The 11,395-nt window shown below is 45.0% G+C and overlaps 1 protein-coding gene across 1 annotated transcript in view; it reads right to left on the bottom strand.

The window, feature by feature from the left end:
• Positions 1-242: 242 nt before the first annotated feature.
• Positions 243-11,395, bottom strand: part of LOC310874536 (heparan sulfate glucosamine 3-O-sulfotransferase 6-like) — an 18,433-nt gene continuing 7,280 nt past the window's right edge. Inside the window, exon 2 of the mRNA XM_083787392.1 lies at positions 243-1,586. Coding sequence (XP_083643518.1) covers positions 968-1,586 — 619 coding nt within the window. The 3' untranslated portion in view covers positions 243-967. The remainder of the gene's footprint in view (positions 1,587-11,395) is intronic.

Below are 11,395 nucleotides of genomic sequence, written 5' to 3'. Positions count from 1 at the left end.
TATCAGTATATTCAAATACAAAGTGTCAGAGAAAAACATTTCAACAATATTTTGCCATCTCATAAATTAGGATTTCAGAAATATACAGTTGAATGGATGTACAGCTTATGGAGTTTCAGTATCAATCAAATGGAGTAGAAAACAATCACAGATACAGATATAGCAAATTTCATGAAATCATTGCACTGGCAAGTGGCAACGTATAAATTATGGCAAATGTACAGCGCATGATCCAGCCTTTTTGTATAAGTAGAAACTACAATTTATGCAAGTAGAAAAAACATCATTCATAAAAGGTACAAGAATGATCCAGAAATGTATTCAAGTGGTGATTACAATTGTCCGCTGATTAATGACTGAACAAGGTTGACATGAGCTACTCCTTGTATCATATTGAAATCATTTCATCTCAACAATGGACATTACATGTTAATTTCCTGGATTCTGATTGTGTTATTGTGCATAATTCAGCAACATCTGGACGTTAGCTCCTTCCCTGTAGCAGAGCCACTGTCTCTTACTTCACAGGTCCAATGTGTCATTTGGTTTACCAAAGCTTCACCTTTTTTCAAGGAGTACTTGTCTCAAGGCTTGGTATTTGGTTTTAACATGAGGTAAGAAGACTGGTTTACCATAAAGCTCTGAGTCTATAAGCTAGCCACTGTCTCGCAGTTCCCTCATGGAGACTAGAGACTAGAGATTGTTGTTTGGTAGAATTGTTCTTTTTATGAAAGATCTGGCAGGGAAAGCTTTGGCAAAACAGCTCTCTACTAGTTTCAGAAATGATGGACATGAAAGAAGGCATATTCTGTACAGCGAAAGCTTTGGTAACACCGTATATGTTCCATTCCGTCGTCATTGGGGTAGAACAAGGACTCCACAGAGGCCTCCAAAAAGAACAGATGGATATATGGACAACTGTGGTTCCAGCAGCCTTTAAGAGCTTAGGTGATTAAGCGTTTTCACTTCAGTCCCAGCCAAAGTCATGACCAGTCATCTGGTAGAACTTAAGATTAAAGGGCCTGTAGAAGTCTCTGAGCCTGAGCAGGACGTTGGTGGGGATGTGAGGGTGGGGTCTGCCCTTAGACTTCCCCAGGCATCGGGGCCTGCTGCTCCCTTCGGGCTTCTTCAAGCAGGGGAAGCCTTTGGTCTGATTGAAGTAGAAGTGCTTGTCCGTCACCACGCGCTTCAGCCCCAGGAAGTCCTGCACGCGGCCCATCTCCCCTGCTGGGTCCGTGACCAGCCGCTCGCCGCTGACGAAGAGGAAGCGCGACAGAGGGAAGTAGCGCAGCCAATTCTCCAAGTGCTTGGCGTAGATGCCGATGCGAACGGCGCTCCACGACGTGTCGATGAGGCCCGCGGAGGAGTTGCGGAAAGTCAGGCTCTGGAAGGACGGCAGCCCCGGGGACTTGGACAGTGTCTGGGTGTAGTCAGACACGGCCCGCGTCACGGGGTCACGGACCACCACGATGAGCTTTGTGTCGCGGCTCATGGAGAAGACGCGGCGGGGGGCCTCCTTGGTGATGAAGTAGCTCGGGGTCTTCTCCATGGTGATCTGGCCGTCTAATGTACGAGGCATCAGGTTCCTGGAGGGAGGGAATGAGAGAGGATTTCTGTTTTTAAAACTCACAACTCAACACTCGACATTACATATAGACGAATATTTTGGCATCTGCCTCCACATGTATACCATAAAAGAAAATACATTTATATACTATAAAGACGGCAATATTCCCCCCCCGATATTCCAGTTATCGAGGATTATACCCTTTGATGATGCCATTAAGGCCTTTTGACTTTTGCTCTGTAATTAGTGGCGTCAATCTCTGTGTAAGGGGAACTTAAACATGACTTTGGGTGCTGGCGATGGTCAAGCAGTCGTTGCCCGACCAGACTGGGAGGGAATCTAGGACCGTCTAGGTCTACTAGGAGAACCCACAAGGCTGTATTAACCACAGAGAGAATTAATTTCCCTTCATCCGCCTACTCCCAAACTGGCTCATCACAGCCTGGACCAGGCCTTCCACTTCACTCACACAGTTTACGCATTTACAGCGTCTGCACGTGATTCAAGGCTGTTCAATGTTCACATAAACTTACATTTAATTGTAGGCAAACGTGAACAAACGTTCATTAAAGAGAAACGGGATGACACTCAACAGAAAGATTATCAACACAGGGGTCAACATTTCTTTGTGTGAAACATTGAAACGTTTATTATCAATATCTTGTCAGGAACCGGTCCTTTGTCATTAACTTCGGTGAGCTTGACTGGACACATTGAAATATTTGATGTAACTTGATTTACAGTATATATAGAGATTCAGCAGATTGACGATATATTCACACATGCTTTATTTCATACGTGTGGGTTTCCAACCCCCTGATTCATAATTTGGAGTTTCCCATACCCACTTTCATCATTGGGGGTTTCCCATCCCCCGATTTAGAAATCAGAGCAAAATGGTCACCATGTGAATAAAGTCAATTATTTGGGAAGCTGATTTGTGCACTTTTTCATCTGATTAAAAAAAGCCTCGTACAATTTGGAATATACAGTTCAATTTGTCAATATTATGTTTTTGATTTGTCTATTGATAAATTCCACAGCCCTAATAGAAAAGGCTGATAGCATGCCAGAATACATTTTATATTAAATCTGGGGAAGGAAACGAAAAGCCATTTGTCTCGTATCATTTATTTCATTCCATTGCAGCTACTGTAGTTCCAAAACGGAATCTAATAACTTCCATCATGGAATACAACGTGGTGAAATGTATCCCTCCAACTTTCCTTTTGCCTAAAAACACACATAGCCTACACACGCAAAATATGCCCCCCCCCCTCTTCATTTAATTTACAAAGAGGAGATTCAAATCTCACGCTGGCTTCGTGTTTTCGAAATCTAAGCACAGTGGAATGTTCCAACTCTTCAAAAAAGTTCCCTCATGTAATTTCCATAGCTCCCCCCGTGCATCCCCCCCCCTCCCCTCGGTAGCCATGTGGCAATGGTTGGGCCTAAGTCGTCGTGGTTGGTCTTTAACCCATTCTGAACGGGCACCCATTTTGGTGTCAGCATCATGTTATGCTTTAGCTATTGAAAAATAGCAGATCTACAAGCTCATATCGCGCCACCGAGTGGCGCGATACGAGCTTGTAGGTCTGCTATTTTTGAAAAAAATCGAAGAACGACTGATTTTTAGAATCTGATCTCAGGTCAGAATGGGTTCGTCAGACCAGCGTGTGTCCGGCGGAAACCTCGTATGAATCTGATCTCAGTTCAGAATGGGTTAACTTCAGGGCTTATGAGGCTCTTAGCTCTGTAGCAGAGGCATGGAAAGGACTCTACCACTCCTCAGCAGCAACACGCACGCACGCACGCACGCACGCACACACGCACGCACGCACGCACACAACCACGAGCACATATACACACGTAGATATATACACGACCGCAACCACACTCGGCTTCAAGTCTGGTGTGTCTCCTGGCATGAAGCTAAGAGGGTGACACCAGAAACATAACTTATGGTGTTCATAAAAGACCTCTGACTTCCATTACAGGGCTGGGGAACAAAACACAATTTGGGGGAAAATGAGACAAAATATCATAGGGAGAGGAGTTGTATGAAAACTGTATTGTTTCTATGGCCATAGTCTCAACAGGATGATGTAATTTATTTGATGTTTTACAATGAGTGTCACAGGCCGAAGAGAGTAAGTAACTACAACCCATCAATGTTTTAACCCATTCTGAACGGGCACCCATTTTGGTGTCAGCATCATGTTATGCTTTAGCTATTGAAAAATAGCAGATCTACAAGCTCATATCGCGCCACCGAGTGGCGCGATACGAGCTTGTAGGTCTGCTATTTTTGAAAAATCGAAGAGCGACTGACATTTCTAGAATCTAGTTTATCAGACCAGTGTGTGTCCAGTGGAAACCTCGCATGAATCTGATCTCAGGTCAATGGGTTAAAACAACTTTTTCTGGTGGGTCACCCTCAAGACATGAGTAGCAATATACGGTACGATATATCTGAATCCTAGGATCCAAGAGGGTATGTTTCTTATTTGGGCCCCTCCTGAGTTTAAGACCCCTGTATTTAAATCTGCAATCCATGAGATTGATTCCCGGATTCAAACCCAGATCTCCTGCATGAAGCTGCAATTTCTACTGGTGATGAACTAAGACATATTACTCTTTGAGCTTCAGGCAATACCTCTTGTGAATCAATAGTGTTCCTCCCTGATCACAGGGTTTAAATGTCTTAGAAGAGTAGGGAGAGCAACAATAACCACTTCAGTTGTGTTAAGTATATTGTATTATTAACATACATGGTCAATTTACTTGTATTCATTAATAACACTATAATCGTGTATTAGTTCACTTCTACTTAGAGAGAGACATTGTCTTTCTCATGTGCCTGATATTGTACTTCATTCCCAGCTTACTGGCTGGCTTTATATTGGGACACAACATCGTCTTGTCTTTTCTTGCACTCACTGAACAATGTTTTATGCTTTCTAGTAATTGCACCATGGGGCGTGTGTGTGTGTGTGTGTGTGTGTGTGTGTGTGTGTGTGTGTGTGTGTGTGTGTGTGTGTGTGTGTGTGTGTGTGTGTGTGTGTGTGTGTGTGTGTGTGTGTGCGTGTGCGTGTGCGTGTGCGTGTGCGTGTGAGAGAGAGAGAGAGAGAGCGAGAGAGAGACACTGTGGATGTTTAATTTAGCCCAATCAGTCTAATGGAAGCCATGCTGGGCCGTTCGGCCTTCCATTGACATTGTGTTTACATTCTGGAATGCTGGCCTGTAATCACAGAACTGCCTGGCTAACACAGGGCCCAGGAGCAGGCCACACACTGCTAGAGAGAGACAGAGAGAGAGAGAGAGAGAGAGAGAGATGAGGTAGAGTGGAGGGTGGGGCCAAGACAGAGGGAATGGAAGAAAAAGAGAGGGAGAGACATGCAGGTATAGAGGTGTGGAGAAAAGAAATGGGATGATGTGATGGAGAAACGAGGGAGCAGGCTTGGAGAAAGAGGAAAAAACAGGGGACAACGCTAGCACTAAGAGTCAGAAAGAGAACAAGGCAGGAGCCCCCCCACACACCCCTGCTAACCTGAACATAGGAATCAGAACCTGATGGAAATCTATCTCATAAGATGAAAGACACTGTTAAACCCAACTGTTTGTTCTTCTTATCTGATGGGGTGGTTCTTCTTATCTGATGGGGTGTGTGTGTGTGTGTGTGTGTGTGTGTGTGTGGGCGGGCGGGCGGGCGGGCGGGCGGGCGTGCATGCGGCTGTGAGGCCAACAACACTGGCCCCTGCAAAGCCTCCAGAAGAAAGGCTGGCAAAAACTTAGCGACCCCGTGTTTGTTTTCATCACACCTTTAGCGTTAGCAGCTGGCACAGGAATGTTGAGGACTTGAAATTGCACAGATGTGCGTTTATCAGCCGCACACCGAAAACCCATGAAGCCATTCTCAGATACGGACGGCGGACGCACATAACGTGCACACGTACATGGCGGTATGGGTGGCCTAAGGTTTATTAGGTCTTGGTAAAACAATAAGAGGCTAATAGGCTACTGTTTATGACTCAACTCTGTGGATGTATGAGTCACCTACGGTATATATACCGACTTATGTTGGAATCACAACAGCACATCACAACGGCACTTAGCTGTGGAATTAGTAGACAAGTAAAAAATATTTACACAGCATTTTCCATCTCTGTTGTAAATGAGGGGGCTCGCCCATAAAAATACCATGTGTGTGTGTGTGTGTGTGTGTGTGTGTGTGTTTCAGTACAAAAAGGGCACCTGCAGGTAGTGTAAACACAGTGGCAATTATCGCTGGTCCGCTGAGTAGAGGACTAGATCACACACACTGCAAACTGCAGCTTTCAGCTCTGTTTATATGACCATCTCCCTCACTCTGTGTCTGTCTGTCTGTCTGTCTGTCTGTCTGTGTGTCTCTCTCTCTCTCTCTCACACACACACACACACACACACACACACACACACACACACACACACACACACACACACACACACACACACACACAAATATTATGCAAAAAACATCACATGGCTACTGACGGCACAGGCTGGACGCACATCTGGGAGCAATGAAGGTCTCAGTGTGTGCGTGTATGTGTGGGTGTATCCATTCATGTTTGAGCATGTGCACGCCTGTGTGTGCGCACAAAATATGAGCTATGGAGAAGATGAGAGAAGTGTTTCTAGGTTAGGAAGGAAGTGTCCCCCAGGTCTCAGTGCCGTGATCCATATATGTAACATTATTCTGTGCCCCAGGACAAACCACCCCCCCCCCCCCCACACACACACACACACACACACACCGACCCAACCCAACCCAACCCCCCTGCAAGGAGGATATGGTCCTTTCCACCCTGAAGGTCAGAGCAGATGGTTAGACTCACAGGGTGAGACCACCAGAGATCACTGGAAGCGGGAGGGGGGTCACGTAAAGTCATATTCTGTGGATACGGTATATCTCTCAGTTTTAAATTTACATTTTTAAACTTCTCTGTGCTTTACTGGCGTTACGTTATTTTTATACGTTATTTTGTGTTGCAAAACAAACCAAAATATACATATGTTTTCTGTTCTCTCTTACTTTTTCTTCCAATATCAGATGTTTTTCCTTTTCATTACGCTCTTCATCCCTGCTTTCATTCTATTTCATAATAAAGTTATATAGACCATTTGTATTGGCATAGCTAGTACAATATCAAAAGACAGCATTGTTGCTGTTGGGCAGAAACCTTAACTCGATGTTTTATTTTCATTTATAAAGTAATGCCCTATATTTTCTTCATCATATTAAAATATCTATCACAAGCTTGTAGATCTGCTAATTCCACTATTTTCAAAATGCGATGATATACACACAATGCCCAAAATAGGGATGCCAGGTTGAAAGTGATGAAGTCTGTGTGTGGGTTTTATAAATATTTAACCAATGAAAAGTATTAACAAGAGCCTGTTACTAAATCGTTCCTACACTGGATTCATTGGAACAACAATACTGTAAATATACAGTACAAATACAAATACAGCATTGCGATTAGGTCAATGCATATATGATGTACTCTACTGTATGCATACTAGAGTAGTTGAGCCATCAAACCTACCAAACACTACACTTGACCACTAGTAACATACATCTGAAGATCTGCTGGACGTTTAGCTGTTTCTGTCTCATCCCAGTAAGATCCTAACTAACTTGTGAAGACAGTACTGCGTTGAGAGAGAGGCTTGTCATTACTGACAGTAAATAGAGGCCTGAAGCGCTTCCAGGGAGTGATTAGAAGACAGCGAACACTACAAGCAGCTCAATAAGACGGAAGCAGTGCAGTAGGCATCTAGGCATCTCTGCAAACGTATGCGTTATGTACTAGTATGTGTAAATGCTGTGTGACTATTATGTTCATGCACGCATGCTCTCTGTGCACACACGCTTTCTCACACGCTTTGTGCAACTGTGTGTGTGTGTGTGTGTGTGTGTGTGTGTGTGTGTGTGTGTGTGTGTGCGTGTGTGTGCGTGTGAGTGCGTGCGTGTGTGTGTGTGTGTGTGTGTGTGTGTGTGTGTGTGTGTGTGTGTGTGTGTGTGTGTGGCGCATACAATGTGCTTGGCCTGAAGGTTACTGTGTGGCTCCCACACACCAGAGTGGTGAGAGGTATTTTCATGGAGAAGGTTTACATCACTGGGGTAGGTCGGTAGGAAAGGGCTGAAGAATGTGTCTAGCAGAGGGAAAATTAGACCCAGGGCAGTTAATGGAGACATCAGAGGACCTATCAGAGTGACTGAGTGAAGGTCTGAGTGAGTGAGAAGTGGTCAAAGTTTCCTCTGACAAACCAGGAACCACCTAATGGCAGAGGGAGATCCACACCCGAGCGAGTGTGTGTGTGTGTGTGTGTGTGTGTGTGTGTGTGTGTGTGTGTGTGTGTGTGTGTGTGTGTGTGTGTGTGTGTGTGTGTGTGTGTGTGTGTGTGTGTGTGTGACGCGTGCGTGCGTGCGTGGGTATATGTGTGTGTACGTGTATGTAGCCTACATGTGTGTGTATGTGAGCATCATTTATTTCGAGATTGTCTAAAGCCATTCCAGCTGAAGCAAAAAGACTGGTGAATGAAGGGAGGAAGTACAGACAATAATATGGTCCAACTCTATTCATCTTATGGAACTTCAGACCCAGAGCAAGGTGTACATACTGTATGCATGTGCACACGTGGGTGTTGCTGTTATTTGACAGAGATATGTACATATGCATGTGGGTGTGTATGAGAGAGAGAGAGAGAGACAGAGTGAGAGTATGTGCATAAAGTTACAGCACATATGCGCATGCGTGCTCATGCTAATTATCCTCATCGCCTTATCAAATGGGAAAATCTCACTCTGAGTTCCTGCCGGAACCACAGTGGAGCTACTTGTAGATTTATCTGTGGGTGACCATGGGGTCCTTAGCCCACACCCTGCCATCATCCCATCTCCTGACTACAGGATGGGCAGATAGTTGTTGTGGCGAGATGGACAGATTGCATGGGGGGGAGGGGGGTCACTTCCTTCTGCCTCAGCCTGACCCCAGTGATGTCATAACTTCCTCATAGCTAATGAGGTCGTTCGGGGCTGGGGGGGGGGGGGGGGTGTTCAGGAGTGTAAGTTAGCCAGCCGGTCACTTGATATTCGGCCCAGTTCTAATTAATCTCAAGCGGTAAAGGCCTCACAAAATGGGTTGTTTCATGCATTATGCTGTTTCAGATTAATATTTTACAAGTTGTGCTTTTGACAAGGTGTTCTATTTCCTTTTTTTGGAGGAAGGGCGGGGGGCGGGGGGGGGGGGTGAACTTTATACTGTAAAGAGCTGTTTTTCTTTCCTCTGATGTGCAGTTATCCATTTTTGCCTTCAGTCCAGTTAAAGATCAAACCCAAGACATACCATACTGTATCGTTTAGCCTCATCGCAGAGACGGGAAAAGAAAACACCCACATTTCCAGTAATTAAGCATCTTTTCTAAATAACGCACTCTAAGATGCGTGTACATGTGTGCGAAACACGCACACACGCACACACACCTCAGAAAAACACTGTAATCGTCTCAACATGGACCTGGAAGCTCTTCTCGTCTGGCAACGCCCCAAGTCTCGACCAATGACAACACTCGATACTGTCCTATCATGAAAACCCACTTCCTGAGCCGGTTACCGTCAGCCACTCCTTGCGGTTTTTTAGCTCATTGTTAACAGTGTCTTAAGCACAGAGAGAGGAAATCAGTGCTGCTGGAAGCAGACTTTATGGTTGGAAGTGTTCCATGGTGTGGTCTGCTATATAGCATGATCCATGAGACTCTTCAGTGTGGACTTAACAGATGGAGATGTCAGTTCAGTCCAGTCGATTTTCTCATAATTGATACTGTGTAACTTGTAAAACATAAAAGCTGTGTGATAAAAGTAGGGTTATTAAACACAACGCAATGACTAAAAGGTCAGTCTGTGAGATGAAGACGTGTAAACAATTACGTCTCACCTTAGCGGAAATCAAATCAAATAGGGATGATCATCATGAGTAAGACCGATGAACTGGTTAGCCGAGAAAATAAACAGAGACACTGTTTAGGAAAATACGGCAAAATAAGGTTAAGGAAATTGCGTAAATTGAAATTTAAAAAAGGAAAGGCGAAGGAATAGAAGAAGACAGTAGAGATTAATAACTCTTGACAGGATACTGCCGGGGCGATGGTATTGGTTTTCAGAGTTTTCCCATCATTGTTTATGTTTGAAGCTGCGCTCGCCCTCGACTTGAGCAGTTGCCTCCTCCTTCCACAGCTCTTCTCATTGAGGCTTAATTAATCTCATTTCCTCACAGAATGAGCACAGCCGTCCCGTCCCCCCCACTCAGACCGTGCGCACAAATTAACCAATTCCCCTAAATGTCTGATGGACAAAGAAAGGTGTGTTCCTCTGAGTGAATCCCCCTGGGTGAGCGGAGCTTCTCACGCGCTCTCTCTCTCTCTCTCTCTCTCTCTCTCTCTCTCTCACTCCTCTCTTGGCCTCGCATCCTCCTCGCATCCTCTCTCAACCTCTCACCCGGTCGGTCAGACATTAAACAGAGAAGGACGGCAGTGGGGTCTGCAACTGAGACAGCAGCACATTTGCAGATTGGGATGCACACGCGAACGCAAGCACGCACGCACGCACGCACACACACACACACACACACACACACACACACACACACAAACACCCATATACCGTATGAACTGTAAGTGCAAAGACACATACATACACGGGTACGCTCACATGTACACACACATACACACACACACACACACACACACACCCACACCCACACACACAGTCAATGATTACCAGGCTCTCCAGACAGGCTTGTGAAAATGGAAAACTGTGTGCATGTGGCTCGATTGAAGTGGTGTGTTAAAGTTAAACAGTACACCGTAAAATCCTCAGTGTTCATTTATTTTTTACACTCTCCGTTAAATTAACATTGACGATTTTACTGCGTTAGAGTCAAGGTCTCAGTATTTGACTTTAATTCACAAACTAAACTTGAAAATTGCTTGTAATTCAGTCCTACCTACTTATTTAATTGTGAAAGTAATAATATTGGTAAATGGTGTATTTATATAGCGCCTTTATCCAAGGCGCTTTACATAGATTGTACATTACATTCAGGCACACCGATGGCGGCGGAAACCATGCAAGGCACAAACCAGCACATCAGGACCTTCCTGTGTCTTTGAGCAAGACACTGAACCCCTAATTCTTCCTGACAGGAAGAATTAGGGGTTCAGTGTCTTGCTCAAAGACACTTCGACATTAGTCTAGGAAAATTGGCCTCAGATCCTGTGCAGCAGGGGCGTGGCCCAGTGCGTTGCGTTTCAAATGAAATGCAAATCAAAAGACAGGGGCGGGTTCCACATGGAGTGGGCGCTACATCTAAATAAGACGGAAGGGAAACAATTGCTCCTTGAGCGGTGGTGGCCTACTACAATTCAATTTGGAATTGGATTCCCTTCGGACTATTTTCATGGTATGCACAGTGCTTCAGACCGGAAAGGGGAGTGTCCGCTCAGATTCTGAGCGCAACGTACTTCCCTCACAGGGATACGGTCCTTTTTCCCCAGAAGTCTTTCTCGCCCGCCTAGTGACGAAAAATAAAACTTCTGGGAACTCAGATTACTTCGACACTAACTCTGGGGGAGCCCGGGTTCGAACTGGCAACCTTGTGGTTGCCATCCAGCCACTCTACCTACCCCTGAGCCACCGCTGCCCTGTATTGGAATGAATGCATGTAATATTCATTACATTCATTTTGAAATGTGTACTGTAAAACTGACATTAGACTGTCCTAC

This window comes from Protomyctophum parallelum (genome assembly GCF_964188405.1).
Source record: "Protomyctophum parallelum genome assembly, chromosome: 17".
NCBI lineage: Eukaryota > Metazoa > Chordata > Actinopteri > Myctophiformes > Myctophidae > Protomyctophum > Protomyctophum parallelum.
The sequence above is the reverse complement of the archived record's forward strand: the minus strand, read 5'-3'. Positions and strand labels throughout refer to the sequence as shown.